General features: G+C 45.8%; 1 protein-coding gene across 1 annotated transcript in view; it reads left to right on the top strand.

Annotated features, from left to right (window-relative positions):
* The window catches only part of BCAP31 (B cell receptor associated protein 31), a 91,419-nt gene that overhangs the window by 2,194 nt on the left and 73,009 nt on the right, over positions 1-16,216 (top strand). Inside the window, exons 2-3 of the mRNA XM_069209414.1 lie at positions 3,981-4,088; positions 13,684-13,784. Of these exons, the coding sequence (XP_069065515.1) occupies positions 3,997-4,088; positions 13,684-13,784 (193 nt within the window). The 5' untranslated portion in view covers positions 3,981-3,996. The remainder of the gene's footprint in view (positions 1-3,980; positions 4,089-13,683; positions 13,785-16,216) is intronic.

Genomic DNA, 16,216 nt, shown 5'->3' with positions numbered 1-16,216 from the left:
CAACTGATCATGGAGCTTTGGACCCTCCTCATCTGTTCTGCTTAGCTTCAAACTAAAAAGGAACAAAGCTAAAGAATGCAGCACTCTTAGTCTGAGTAATGTATTTATTAAGGCACTTCCCAGATCTTAAACAAGTACATAGAATAATATGTAAGCATTTAATTTAAATGCAGCAAAACACATGCAGATACTAAAATAATCACAGTAGTTGAACAATAATACATTGCACTTTTTTCTGCCTATCAACAATGAATATGTATGCAGTGAATATATATTTATGTATGCACACAGTAAAACTAGATAATTAAGAATTAAAATGCATCACCATGGGGTTTGAATCCAACACCATCCTTGCCAACGTCAAACTGTGGAACCCTGGACAGCTGAGACAGGAGAAACAATGCCCAATGGAATTTGGCTTTGAGCAATGCTCCCACCCTCAAAATGAGTTCTTTCTGCCTCAGCACCAAGCTTCCCCACCTTGCATACCTTAAACCCAAGAGGAAGGTTCTGGTAACCTTTACCCTCCCTTCGAGTAAGTTGTAAAATTCAAGCGCTGGCTGTACTTAGTCTGTGTAGAAAACACACAAAAGAACTGGCCGGGTCCCATTGCGCATTCCAGAGACAGAACCGTACCTTTCTCTGCCGTGAACATTCTCATCCTGGTACGCTCTTATCGGCTCCGCATCCCCCACAATGTGTTCCCTGCTCTGGTGAGAAGAGCGAAAACACGTTCAGTGTAGAAAACTAGCTGTGTGTTTAAAAAATACCTGCACCACCAATGTGACAGCATTTGAAGCTAAGCTGTGGTCAAGATGGAGTCAGTGGTTAAATAAAGATAGCATTACATCACCCCCAGAAGATACCCTCAAGCTCATGAATACCACCCACTCTGGGGCACCCTCGGACCTGCACCCCCACTACACCTTTAATCAAACCAGCGCCACCATTGCTCCCGAACTATACCGTACCATCACCAGCTCCATCGAAACCTCCACCTTCCTGGACGCCTGGAAACATGCAGAGATAACCCCCCCCCCACCTGACGATACCTTCCATAGACCCAACAGAGCTGAAGAGCTACAAACCAATCTGTCTGCTCCTTTTTCCAGCTAAGGTAATTGAAAAAGCGATCAACACACAGCTCACCGAGTTAATCAAAGCTAACCACATCCTCAACCCCCTCCCACTCTGGATTCAGGAGCATCCTCCGCACCGAAACCGCACTCCTAGCAGCCACGGGTGACATCTGCACCCTGCTGGACTGCGGCAAGACAGCTGCCCTCATCCTCCTCGACCTCTCCGTTGCCTTAGACACAGTCTCCCACACCACCCTGTTCACCAGACTACATGACATCGACATCTGCTGCAAAGCCTTGGCGTGAATCTGCTCCTTTCTCACCGGTAGAACCTAGAGAGTCAGGCTCCCAACCTTCACCTTGAAGTTGACAGAAACCAGATGCAGAGTTCCCAGGGCTCCACCCTGAGCCCCACCCTCTTCAACATCTACATGACCCTGCTTGCCGAGATGGTCAGACACCACGGGCTCAACTTCATCTTATAAGCCGATGACACACAGCTCATTCTCCCTCTTCCCCTCTCCCCAATGAATCATCAACAGCCAAAAATAACTTTCCCAATGGAATGAAGGGAGTCATCAACTGAATGAGTGACAGCTTCCTCAAGCTCAGCTAGGACAAGATGAAGATCCTCATCCTGTGCCACCCCACTTCCCCCTGGGACGACTCCTGGTGGGCGAGTAGCCTTGGAACTGCCCCTCTTCCGACTGACCATGCCTGCAACCTCTGCATCATTCTCTACTCATCACTGTCCATGGCTCCCCAAGTCAACGCCGTCCCCTCATCATGCTTCCACACACCCCTCGCCTGCTCTGGAAGATCTTCAAGTGGATCCCCATTGACGCAAGAACAGTCACCCAGGCACTCGTCAGCAGTAAACTCGACTACGGCAGCGCACACTATGCTGGAATCAACAAGCTCCAATCACGACTTTGGAGAATACAGAACGCTGCGGCCAGACTGATCCTGGACCTTCCCTGCCACAGCTCTGCCCACCTGAGAGACCTACACTGGCTCCCTGCCAACAAACACATCACCTTCAAACTCCTGACCCACGCATACAAGGTGCTCCCCAACGTCTGACCTGCCTACCTCAACCACCACCTCTCCTTCTACGCCCCCTCCAGGCAACTCCGCTCAGAGCAACAGGCCCTCGCTGCCATCCCCAGGAACTGGAAGAGCTCGGCTGGAGGAAGATCCTTCTCCTACCTCGCCGCTCCACCTTAAACAGTCCCCATCTCTGGCTCAGTTCACAAAGGACCTCAAGACCTGGCTCTTCGACTGACAAGCGTCCCCCAGCTACTGTCTTGAGACCCACTGGGTGATAAGCAGCACTAATATATATATATATATATATATATATATATATTTTGATGGTTTGAGTGGCCATTTTAAAGGCAGATGTTGTTTGTAAATGTCAGTGCACTACCACATGATGCTTTAGTTACATTCAAAAATCGTCTCTCGCGCCATGTCCCTTAAATCTAGATGGGTGTTAAGTTAGTTCTAAAAAGTTTGGGAACCTAATCCATTGACCCCCCTCTGCCTCCCCATGTAGGTGTCACGCCAGTACACCCATGTGCGATACTGTTTCCCAAGCAGATAAAGTTTAGACCCTGTTCATGTTCTACCAGTCTGCTGAGAGGTAGCCCCTTCCGCAGGATACAGTTAGACCACTGCTTCCAGTTGAAATGAGTTCCCTATTTTAATGCAGTATAATGTATGATGTAAAGGAGGGGATCGCCTCCTTTGTGGTAGCTTCTAAAATGTTTGTTAGCTCACACAAGAGGTCCACCTCTTGTAGACCACAGCCCAAGCCTTGATACACATGTGATATCAAACACGTTGCTCTGCAACTTGGGCCCTCACAGCTTCCCCATTGCTTTTGTACAGATTCATTTCCAGCTCATCTTCCAGACAAAACTATGTTCTTGCTCTTATGCGACTTGCACACCTTGGTTTTTCCAAAATTGAGGAGACTTCTCTAACATTAAACCTTTCTTTCCCTTGCTCCATACAACTGCCTTCCACACTTTTGATTCATGGTAAACCACTTGATCACTTTTTTATGTTTTTTCAACCATAACATTCTGTCCCTATATTTTCGTCACAGTTTCTACAGAATTGTATGTAACTTAAAAGCCTTTGATTACCAGCGGAATAGTTGGGAAATGAACAGACATGGTCTGTACCCATCATAAGCCTTTGAATTGTGTATTTGTTGTGCATCTTTTAGAGATGGTCTGTGTCTATGAGGAGTCTTTTGGTGGTGATGCACTTGTTTGGTATTGAGATCAGATTGCCTACACCTGTGAAGCACTTAGTTTACAAAGTCATGTTGAGGCGACCAGCAGAGGTGGCCTTTGGTTGTGAGGGACCATTAAATTGTGAGGCATGTATTAAGCATCAGAGAAGGCATGCTCCTATGATGAACCTTTGTGAGGTTAGACGTGCATGGACTTACTGCAAAGAGAGCCTGTACCTATGGGGAACCTTTGTGAGAGACCTCCAAGGGCTTACTTCAGAGATGGTCTTTACCTATGAGGTGTCTTTAGTCCTTACCTCTGTGGAGCCTTGTTTGGGTGAGGTGTGTCACAGTCTCAGGCCCCCAAAAGTGAGTCACCCCATGTCCCTGGAAAACAATTTGAGAGACTAATTCTTTAAACTGAGCCCTTCTATGTGATATGGAGTTTTGAATGAACCCTTTTGGCTGCTCAGCCGCCATTATACTTTTCTAGAGGTGCACACTAGATACTATAAACGTCGTTGCAACTACCTTCCTGGCTGGTGCTGCCCTGCCCAATGCAGAATTTGACTATTGTCACAGTAACCCTACCACCCTCTCCCTCCTGCTTTTGAATTTACATTGGTGTTCAGTAACTTTTTTTTATTTATTTACAGAGCCTGAACATACACAATGAGTCTCCAGTGGACCGCAGTTGCAACCTTCCTGTATGCAGAAGTGTTTGCTGTTTTGTTGCTCTGCATTCCGTTCATCTCTCCTAAAAGGTATGCCCATAGTTTGTGCTACTTCTGCTCCTGAAATGATGTACGTAAAGTAATTTCTGTGATTTTTTTTTTTTCCTGTCATTGCCATTGCAAGGAGGTGACTGACCTTTCTTTTCTCTGCATAAAAAGTTGTACGATAAGTGGCAGTTATGTGCTGGTCTCTCGCAAACATAGGTCAGAGTATTTGTTTGATTTACTTGCATATCCATGTTGAGTGCTGTTGCTATACTTATTTGAGTTTACTTTGTGTGCTTTTTATGTGCCCATGTACGATTTATAAAATATGACTGGTGCACCATGTTTTATTGCCTCTGTAGCCTGATCTGCTTGAGAATACTGTAATCTCTTTCTGTGGGATTAGTGTGCGTGATTAAGTTCCTATCAGGTGACGTGAAGATTAGTCTCAAGCAACAAAAATTCAGACTTCAGCATCTTGAGGCGGCGTTTGCCTTCTGAATCTTGCCCTCTACTACAGGGACCTTCTATGTTTGTTTCTTTCTTACCATTATAAAGGCAGTACAATAGAGTTGCCTGGTTCCAGCTTGAAGAAAACCTACAGGTGTTTGTCACGGACCAGATCCAAACTGAAGCCTGCAACCCAAATTGACACTAGCTGGTAGCTCGTCAGCTGATGAACGAGGGTTCATAAACCTCATAAACCCCTGTATTTTAACACACCTGTGGAACAAGGCTGGATGTTTTGCTGTAAGGAGTGGTGAGGTGAAGCAGAAGAGTTTTGGGCAGCTCAATGAAGAAACGAAGCTATGTAATGAAGAAGGGTGTCAGACACACAGCACTTGTAGCAAGAAAAATGTTGACTTTGAAGAAACATTATTATTTTTTTTGGGGGGGGATTGAAAAATGTTTTAGCATTCATGCCAAGAATTTTCAATTCCATTAAGGACACATACGCGAGGATTATGCTTCTCTCTTTACTACTCAAATACAGCAGCCAAACAAAAAAACTGAAAACTTTAACTATATATCCCAACATGCTTAGCCCAATATGTCCACAAATCACAATACATTAGACCCTCTTAATGAACTCAGAACCATCTTCAATTCCTCTTTCTTTTCTCATCTGATATCTTCTTTGAACGATTAACTCGTCAGACACAGAACTCCATAAGGTTTCCAGCAGGACTGCTCCATGCCTGATTCATGGCCCACTCGACCAGAGTTGCATGAAACCTCAACCACATGATGAAAACGTCTTCATCATTCTGATTTCTGGACAGTTCCCGACAAGGAAAGAAAGGTTAAGGTAATCTCAGGTTTATCAATTCTGAGTCAAATGGGTGGGAAGAAAAACGTACGCAATACAAATGTAAAATTATTTTAACACGTCATTCATATATTATCAAATGAACAATCTGGTGGATAATCCTCGCCTCCATGTCTTTAATAGAATTGAATTTTTTTGGCGCAAATGCTAGCAACGTTTTCATTCTTTGTCGGGACCAGAGGCTCAGATTATGCTAGTTAAAAGCTGATTGAACATCACTGATGCGAGATCACTTACAGGTTTATAATAAAACTTTTTAAACGTTAACTCTGAAGACCAATCTGCAGATTTCATGATATCCTGAACTGTAACTCCCAATTCTAAAGATTTGGACGCCATTGCACCCCCCTAACTGAATGAGCCCCAAACTGTTGAACATCAGTGCCTCCTCCGACCATTACTCCTCTTAACCTTCTGGCAATGTTCGCAGCAGAAACAGGCCTGAAAGTCTTTTGCAGAGAAATCAAAAGCTGTCCTGACATATCAGATCTCAATGCTTTCGTACACTCTTCATAATGTTTCAAGCAATTAACCACACAATTTGACATTGAATGGAAATGCATAATAATCAATACATCTTGACAATGTTTTCGTTCTTTTTTGTGATATTAAAAGAAACACCTTCCAGTGAAAACACTCTAGCTGTGAGATCCAGAGCGTTTACATCTGATGTCTCCCTACATGACATAAGACACAATAACATAGCTAACCTGGCAGACAACTGTTTCTTAATCCAGTGTACATTGTCTGGCCATCTCTCAATTAACTGAGAACCAGGTTGACATCCCACAAAAAACATACCTCCGCTTAGGAGGGTTAGACACTCAATTGCCTTTAAGAAGTTTACAAATGACCGGGTGCATTCCCACTGGATTATTATTGACTTGTGTGTGTCCTGCCAAAATAGTGAATCAAAAGTTATTTACTGACCTGTAAAAAATACCTTCTATAACCTTTCACAACAGGAAATTTACTATTTCAAACACTTCCGCTGTCCTGGGATCCATGTACCTTTCCAAGCACCAACTCTGACAAGATCTCCATGCTGAAGAGTATCTCTTTCTAGTAGAAGGGGCTCAGGCTTTACTAATGAAGCTTGCAGCTGCTTCTGAAATGCCTGTCAAACATCACAGCTGCCTGAAAGCTGCCAGGCCATCAGTTGCAACTGTCTCACTACTACCAGAGGGTGCATTTTCCCTTGGGGTCCCAAGAGCACCTCCTGCGAAAGTGGAAGAAGTAGGGGAGAATCTCATGCTAGTTGCAGGAGAAGCGGGAAGCAAGGTTGTGCCTTCCAGACCGAAGTGATCAACACCACCTCCTCTGCTTGTCTCTTGATCTGAGTCGCCACTGTTGGTATCATTGAGAAGGGGGGGGGGGGGAACGCATAAATCAGACCTCGTGACCAATCCTGAGAGAAGGCATCCGTCACCATCACTAGAGGATCCAGCCTCCAGCTGAAGAACTCCTCCAACTGGCGATTCAATCTGAAAATAATGGACCCCACACATTCTGGGTGAACTGGAATATCTGCAGGAGGAGTTTCCAGTTGCTGCGGTTCATGAGGTATCTGGAGTTCCAATCTGCTACCACTTAGGATTGCCCCAAAATAAACTCTGCTACTACTGACAGTTTGTGGGTCAGGCAATAATGCCAGAAGTCTTTGACTATCTCCGCAAGAAGGGGCGATCTGTTACCTCCCCACTAGTTGATGTAACGGACTGACGATATATTGTCCATTCTGAGCAGAATGGAACACAATACTTTCTTGGAAGACTGGGTCAAGATGGCTAATGACCCTGCTAGCAACTCCAAACAGTTGTTGTGCAATTGGAGCTCCTGCTGGGACCATTTCTCCTCTTCCCCCCCCCCCCCCCCAATTGAGACAGTCCCACATGGAGCTCCCCAACCACGCTGACTAGCGTCAGACTCTATTATCACCTCAGGTTGCGAGCTGAATATGGCTCTGCCGTTCCAGGCATCCACGTGCGTCAGCCACCATCTGATTTCTGTTTTTACCTCCTCTGTCAGAGGGACCTGATCGGTATCAGCCAGGCACTTCTGTAAGTGCTGAATCTTTAGCCTCTGTAAGGCTCTGTAGTGTAGAGGACCTTGTCATATCTTGTATCGAGGAGGCTAAGAGGCCCACAATGCGAGCAGTCCTTCTCAAGGACACCGAGGAGTGAGATAGGACTACTTTCAACTCCCTCTTGATGTCTCTTAGTTTGTGCTTTGGAAACGTCAACTGAGACGTCTCCAAATTGATCACAAACCCCAAGAACTCAAAAGTTCTGGAGGGGCAAAGACTTGACTTGTTCTTGTTTATAATAAATCCTAGATCTTGCAGGGGGGAGAGAGAGAGAGAGAGTGTCATGAGACAGTGCTGCATCACTAATTCCTGGGATTGAGCCATGATCAAGACATCGTCAAGATATATGATCATGCAAATCCTTTTCTCTCCAGGTGAGCTACCACTGGTTTGAGCATCTTGGTTGAAGCACCAGGGTGCTGATGAAAGCCCGAAAGGCAGGGCCAATATTCCAGCCATTTGTCCCTCCACCTGTGCAGATGGAAAATGGGGATACTGAGATATGCATCCTTCCGGTCCAAGTGGATCATCCAGTCCCCTGCCTGAAGCAAATCTGGCAATAGATGGAGACCCTCCATCTTGTAATGTGATATACAATGTAATAATTAAAGTCTCTGTTTAGAACCAGCCCCTCCCCCCCCCCCCCCCCCCCCCCCCCTCAAAACACTTTCTGGACAAGAAATTTGTAGCTGCAAAACCCTGCTGGATGAGGCTCACAAAATGCTATGGCGCGTTTCTGCAGCAAATCTCTGATTTCTATGTGTATAAAGTTGGCTTCTTGTAGGGAAAAATGCAGCGGAGGGTTCTGCTTTTGAAGAATCTGATAAAATTCTAGATGGAAGCCCTGAATTTTTTGCAACACCCATGCATCTTGAGTTACTTGACACCAATTGTGAAGAAAATACTGAACTTGACCCCCCCGAACATGTGGATAATCCTCACTTGAAGAAAAGGTTATTTGATAGCTGTTCCTGGCAAATTTAGCTCCGAAAAGTTGTCCCTCTGCCAGGGGACCTGCGTCTGCAGCGGCAAGTTCCATCAGAGTGGAATCTATTTGCATCAAGAGGGATTTGCGCCTTTCTGATGACATGGCGCAGTTGGCGTTTCCTAACAGGCAAATAGCTCGCTGGGTCCATTCAGTCAGTACTTCAGGATCAATAGGGGCGCCTGTTTCCTTGGCTGCCAGGGCCATCTCCAGAATCTTTGCCAGAGAACCCGTTAAATCTAGCAACTTATCTTGGCAGGATTGCCATGCATGGTCGATCCCTTTTTTCGGTTCCTTGGCAAATCTTTTTAGAAAAGTCAGCATGCTTGAGTCATTTTTTAGGTGTTTCTGCCACTCTGTTGGGGATATCAGGTCTAGGACACTCTACCAGAAGTCTGTTGCGCACCTCCTTATCAAAGCTCTTGGGCAGTTTATCATGAAGGTAACCTGCCACAGCCTGCTCAGGCGCCCAGTCGGCTGACCAGGGATCTACAATGTGCTCAGGAATGACCTGGAAGGGATTGGACGGAGATCGGGAGAGTCCTGACAGCTTGGGAGAAGAGGACTTTTTAGCTTTTTTGCGCTTGGACAGGGCTTTGTCTGAATGGGAAGAGACTGAGTCGCTAGGCCCAGAGTCTGAGGATGCATTTGCCCCTGCAGAGGTATCATTAGAAGTGGAGGGGGCCGAGGAGTATTGATGGTGTCCCATGGGACCCTGGGCTGAAATGAAGCAGTCGTGAGGCCAAGGGGACGAGTTTGCACTTGCCTTGCGGGTTTGGGGATGGACCTCCTTCCACCAGATCAGTGTTATCTAGCTGAGCGTATCGCCAACGTTTTGCACATTTTTCCAATTGTTGGGTGATCGGTTTTAGGGCTGCCACCAAGGCTTGGTTGGTTTTCTGTGGGGCAGAAGCGTCTAGTCCCCTGCTAATGGATTGCTGAACTGAAGCATCAATTGCTTCAGACAGACCATCCCCTAACCGAAGACCTTGTGCATTATCCTTATAAAATTGCCCATATTCCTCCCCGAAGGGCATCCAGTCGGTCATCTCATCAACACCTTTGTGTTTGAATGTTATAAAACACAACAAAAGTTATAGTCCGCTCACTAGTTGGATACAAAAAAGGGGGGAGCCACCCTATTGCAGTAAGTACATGAAGCAAGCTCCTCAGTGTAAGCTGTTCTCCCATTCTTGCAGTCCTTTCAGTTATTAAGGGCGTCAGAGAGCCAAAGTTTGTGATTGTAAATACCACGAGCGTGCACTCTGCTCTGTCTGTATGGTCTGCTCAGCTGTTGTTGCCTGAGTGTCTTCACCGCTCTGACGGGAATGCACGCGATACCAAGCGCTCTCAGTGCGTCGGAGGAAGAGAAACTGACAGAGGACTGCACTTAGCCCAATTGTCTACCAAAAATAGCTCAATTGGCCTATGCGCACGTCCTCTGCTCTCAGCCTGGGTTCGATCGGGGGAGGCTCTGGGCAGGCGCTGGCTTGGAGAGCTCTTGCGCCCACAGGCAACAGGGCTAAAATAACCTGAATCACGCTACCTACCTTCCAGTTAGTGCGCACTGTGCTGGTAAGTACGCTGACGCCTGGTCTGGAATCGGCAAAAAAGCCGAGAGATTGGGGCAAAGGTGGCACTCTGACGTTCTGAGGAGCCGCAGTGTTCGGCTACGCGCAGCTGAGCAAAGCCACCCGGTCGCGAGTTCAAAGGACGGTCAAGGGGCCGCCGATAACGTACTTCTAGCACTGTATACTAATAAACAAAGCGCATGTAGATGTAAAAGCAACACTCAGCAACGTGGCAATAAGCAAATGTCATTCTGAAAACACTTCTCTTGGTCTGCTGAGCAGCAAAGAAGGAGGAATTCAAGAGGGTGTTGAGATCATTAATAGAGTCTAATGTGTTGTGATTGGTGGACATATTGGGCTAAGCACGTTGGTATATTTAGTTAAAGTTTTCTGTTTTTTTGATTGGCTGCTGAATTTGAGTAGTAAAGAAAGAGAAACATAATCTGAGCCTCCGGGCCTGACATAGAATTTGCCGGCACTGCTCCTAAGGATTCCTCACATCAGGAGTGGAGTAGACATTTTGGCAGCTGGAATCCTCTGGTAGGAGTTGAGCTTGTGAGTCTCTTCACATCATTGGCCTGAGCTATGGTCATATAATGAGGTGGTGATGATATATATTCAGGTGGCCAAACTTTATATTTGCGTTGGCCATTGTTCATGTTGACTCTGTATACGCCGCAGTGTTAGCATTGATAGCTGAGGTCCCCAGATGGAAGATGCTGAATAGGGCAGGCAGGAGAATCTGACAGACGCAGTGCATGAAAAATTAAGAATTCATTCTGACGAGGCCTGTTTAAGAAAACCTGCCCCTTTGAGGTGGAGGCCTATTTCCTGCCTGCGCGCCTCTCTTGCTGGGAGGAGAGGTGTGGCTTCACCTCGTTTTCAGTCACATGCTCTGCTCTTCACTGTATAATCCCTTCCATGTATTTGCCACGTGCTGCTCCTCGTTGTGATGAAATCTCGCCAAGTGCAGCTTAAGTGCTATTTTTTTTTTCCCCTCGTCGGCTTGCTTTTTCTGTATTGTGCAAGAGCAGTGCATTTTGCAGCAAGCGAGTCAAAGGTTGCCATTGCACAAACCTAACGCAATCTTTACTTTGTGGAAGTGGGTGAATGTTTTAGACGGACCCAAATTTACAAAAATCAGTGACGGTCTGAAAATGTGACAGTTAAACCAAAGTTTCTTGTCTTCTCTTATCCTCGGTCATTAACCTTTGCCCTTTAACGTCTTGAGCACCAGGGCAGACAAATGTTTTCCTCTGTGACTTGTTTCTCCTGTCTTCTTTTTAAGCCGCCTTTCAAACCAAGTTAGCACCCGAATGTCTATGTTCTGAATGTCACTCTCCCAAAGGCGGGTGGGTACATTGCTAAATCCCTCAGTCGAGCACCTGTAGGTCCCTGTGTCCTACAGACCTCTTCTAGTTCCCCTGAGGGGCCGAACATTCTGATCTGCAGTAGCTGTATTTTGGGATGCCAGCCTTTGAACAGTATACAGTACGCAAACCATAGCTCTGAACTTATACGTAGGAGGGATTTTCTAAAAACGTACTGGAAATCCTTCCTGAAACTACCTTAAAATTGTTGCCTTCTGATCCCCTGTGGTTTTTTTTCATTATTCAGGTTATGAAATGCCAGTTAATTGCCTTTGTTCCATCAAATTCGTGGTATTCCTTGGGAATGTGATCTAACTCATAAAGTGCTTTATATCTATTTTTAAAGTCCTATCAACCTCACTTCTTACAAGTTTCAGTTTGTCTTCACAAGATATAGGGGCTTATTTACAAAATGATAGGGCTTGTGTTTAGTGAAAGTACTGTCCGAAGATGCCAAATAAAGGGTCAAAACACGTGCTGTTGAAGCATAATGCTCATTAAATCCACAGTTCATCATCCTTGCAGGCAGCCTGCTTTACAACTGTCAAATGTCTTTGTTCTAGACCCTTGTCTGAGTTGTTAATTGGCCATCCTTAGGCCCTTGAGTAATTTCAGCTATCTCTTAATCCTAATCTAGTAAACAAAAAAGCCAGATTGATCTAGTTTCCTACTTTAGTTACTCTAAGTGTTCCTGGGATTGCCCTCTGACCTCTGACCTCTTGGCTGTCAGATGAAGGTAGTGGCCGGATCCCATAACCTTCAAAGCACACATCCCCAAGTAAACAAACACCCTCTGGATTGACCCAACCCTGCTCCAGTTTGTGAAAGTGCTAAAGATGCGTTTCTTGTTTTTATTAGGAAAGTTTTATGAAAAATAATACACCTCCACTCGCACTAGTTCCTCAGCCCCCCGCCCTCCCATGCGCGTGTTTACTCCGTTCATTCATGAGGAGTCTGTGCTGTATAGATCCGTACGTCTAACCACTATGACGTGGCAAGATTGGCTCCCGTTGTGCGGTTTAGGTAGATATCAGCACTGCATGACAAGTAAGCCCTATAAAGTCCTTGTTGAGGTGATCTGAAACGCGGCCCCATGGGATAATATACATGTATTTTCTGTAAGTCTATGGTACTATATAGGTAAGCATCCTCTCTCACTTATAGACCGCACCAATCATATGTGGAGTGTATCTTTGCCTTGGACCCTGCACAGTATCTCAGTGCTTTTAGACCAAGTTAACACTGTACACATATGTGCACAAACGTGCATGCATAAGTACATAGATACTCTGCCCAGGGGACTGCAAGAACAGGCGGGGATTCATACTCCTACTCACATGCAGAGTCCAGTCGATGGGCACTTCTCCAAAGAGCATGGATCTTTGGACTGAAAGGGCTGTGTGTGTTAGGGAGAAGGCGATTGTCATCCAGGTGGTAAGGAGGCAGCTGTCAGTGTTACTGGGGCAGATTGGCTTCGACGGTCACCGCTTGATAATTTGGCGTGAATGGCAAGAGGGGTATTAGAGGAGATGTTAGCCTAGGACATAAAAGGCGGGATTCGACATGAAACATGTTCGGGACAGAGTGAAAATAAGAGCAGTGAGGTATGTTAAGATGGGATGGTGTGTGACCAGCACCTGTATGCCCTTCAGAATGACTCTTGTTAACCTCTGGTGTGTGAGGCTGAAATATGTGGCCATACCCGGAGAAGCTTGCCATGGCCAATTAAATGAGTCTGTGGAGTCCAGTGATGATAAAGCAGGAACTAGAACAAATTCTCACCATCAGCCTCTCAAAGTCAGAAGAAACTGCCAGCTCTGAGATGGTGTTCTTTTTCGTATATCTTTTTTTTATTGACATTTGATGAAAAGAACATAAGGCAGTACATTACAATCACGTGGGTGGTATAGGGCCTTGTACCATTAGAGCAATCAATGAGGCATAATTAAAACTTAGTCATCCAGGGCACAGAATAATCCAAAGCCATGCAGTTACAAGCTCATTATTCTCAAGCTGCGTGTCCCACCAGTCTCTCCAGGGCTAAACCCCTATCTTAATGCGCTCGACTTGTTTGGGCTCCGTCTGTCGTCCTGTAGGTTGATGTGTTTGGATGTAATCCACAAATGGATCTCTACCTTTGGTTTAGACCTGTCTTGGTCTCCTTTCTTTGGTTAGATGGTCTTGTTATATTTCCTGCCTCCACGAGCGATAGATATGGATGTTGCTTTCCTGTCGAAGCTGACTGAGCTGTTCCTTCTAAATGTACAGTTTGAAGTTAACCCATGGCTTTTTTTGCAGGTGGCAGAAGATCTTCAAGTCCCGGTTGGTGCAGCTGGTGGTGACCTATGGAAATACCTTTTTTGTGGTTCTGATCGTCATCTTGGTGCTTCTTCTAGTTGGTAAGGACAGTGGAATTTGTTTGGGACCAATCAGTTATTTTACACTCTTGTGTCCCCTTTTTTTTATACTTTGACGTGTCCTGTTGGCATATTCCTTTCGTCTGAATTGCAACACTCGCATGTTTCCAAGTCGGCAGTCTTCGCTGTTGAGTGTCTCTCCACAGAACAGCCTCTAGACACACAGTGTCCGACCATTTAGTGAAATCTTTTAGTTTGGCCAGAAGCTAACGAGAATGGGTTTATGGTTAAGCTGTTGCTCCGGACCCCTTTTGCACCGGTGAAATCCACTCTTGTCCACATAGTTAGATTGACAGAGGTATGAAAGCATGGCACGGGCGTCGGAGCTGTCCTCTGCCTGTGAAGTTAGCTCAGCATAGAGTGACTGTAGAGTGGGAATGCTGATGGAATAACCAAGTCTTCATCTTGCCTGCCACGGAGATCCGGGTGAGAATGTGGTAGGTAATTCCTTCAAGGCTGTGGTGTAAAATGGCTTATGAATTTGTGCTGTGGTGAGAGTTGATGATGGATAGTTGTTACTATGCAGGCAGTGTGGAAATGAGACCAGTCTCCACATTCATAATTTTGCCACATTACTACCTCAGCTCAAAACTGCCCTTGGTGGTCTTGATGACCTGGTCAGTGAGGCTTAAGCTGTGCGTGAAGCTTTGTAAACCATCTAATTATAGGGCAACCACCTAGTAGTGAACGTTTTTGTGCCTGCGGAGCTCTGTGTCGCGTCGGACCACTTCCCAAACTACTGCACAAGTCATCAACTGGATAAAGTTAGTGGCTCAGTTTCGTTGATTTGTCAGCCTGGCCTGGGAATGCCGGTGTCCAGGGTTTTCCCCGCAACGCTGCCTAACCAAATGCATCTGACCTGTCGGAGCACTCACTTTACAGCTGCCTTTCGGATTTCATACTGTTGAAATCCACGCTAAGTTCCCTGCCAGCTAACACAACTGTAACTAGATTTTGTTCAGACATGACCGGTCTTTTCAATTTCTTTAATTCCCTCGCCAACCACATGCTGTGTAGTTTTTGTGTTAGCATTGTGCACCTCTCAGCAGTCCTCTGCAAAAGGCGGTGGCTTTCCCACCCGTTTTGGTATTCGCTGGGTGCCTGGACTACTGCCATGTAGCAGGGTTGGGCCCTGCACTTTCTCAGCCACAGTAGGCACTAGCACACCTATCTTGATCTCCAGAAATCTTTTGCAAATGCGTAACGTGGGGATTAATGTACCACCCATAGCCATATAGGGTATACACATTCTATATGCAGGGATATGCTGGGTGGCTTCAGAGGAGGCTCAAAAACGGAAATGCAGAATCTTCTAACATTGTAACGCTTCCTCCTCAAGGTGTCCTTGCCTTCATGTGCTGATAAAACACACAATTATTGTTGTTTGGTGTCTGCTCTGCGCTGCGTCTCCTTGGGCACTGAGTCCATCGTATTCAAGAGGAGCTGGAATCAAAGCAAAGCTCGTAACTGCATGGTTTGGCACAAACGAACCTCCAAGAAGTGCACTACAAGCCGCGGCATCGAGGGAGCCCGTGGTGTACAAGCAGCCAGATGCAGATCCAGGCTCGGCTTGCGCCTTTACCTGCGACTGGACTGTCTGGTCAGAGCAGCTTCTTCTCCTGGGCGTGTCAGAGCACAGTGTTTGCTAAATGTCCAGGCTCTCTTGTCATGCAAACCTACATTTGTTTGCATATTTTAAGGTCTGTGGTTTGAGAGCGCAGCTGTCGGAGACCTTTTGCTAAAACTCTATATATACACTGGGCTTTGTTTGCCCCTTTCTACAGGTTCTTTTCTCCGACTAGCCTGTTTCAGTCATTGGTTTGAGGCTTTGTCGATCGTGTCTTGGCACATTACAGAAGAATAATTATCTCTCACCTAATACTGTTCCCTGTTCCAGTGCGTTTTTCTGCCGCCACATGAGGGCTTGCATTGCACCTCGTGAGGGACCACTTTACACCTGCAGCCCCCAGGTAGCCGCTCCTGCTGGCTCCCTCCTGTTTGTTTTGCTCCAGTTTGGTAATGCTACATGCATTATCACTTTAGAGCAAGGCCTCTTGGATTTGCTTTTTTTTCTATTTTTCTTATGATTGTGGTACAAAGTTTTTGCACTGGACGAGTTAGTGGGAATCCATTTGTTACTTTTTTTTCTTCTTCAATCGCATGAGGATTATTGTTTCTTTTGCTCTTGTACTTTGAAGCAGCCCTTTGGGATCCGCTTTGGCTTTTGGCTTCACTAGCTGGAAGTCACTACTCTACATACTGCCTTTTATCCTTCGTTATTTTCTATGCTTAGCATCTGTGAAACAGATCATCACTTTACCACATAGAGTGGGAGATGTGTTCACAGCGTAACTCCCTCTCTATAGTGCAGTCACTGAGTAAAGGAGATGTGTAAGCCATGCATGAGTTGTCAT

Source organism: Pleurodeles waltl, chromosome 10 (assembly GCF_031143425.1).
Source record: "Pleurodeles waltl isolate 20211129_DDA chromosome 10, aPleWal1.hap1.20221129, whole genome shotgun sequence".
Classification (NCBI taxonomy): Eukaryota; Metazoa; Chordata; class Amphibia; order Caudata; family Salamandridae; genus Pleurodeles; species Pleurodeles waltl.
This window is presented reverse-complemented; position numbering and strand designations above follow the sequence as displayed.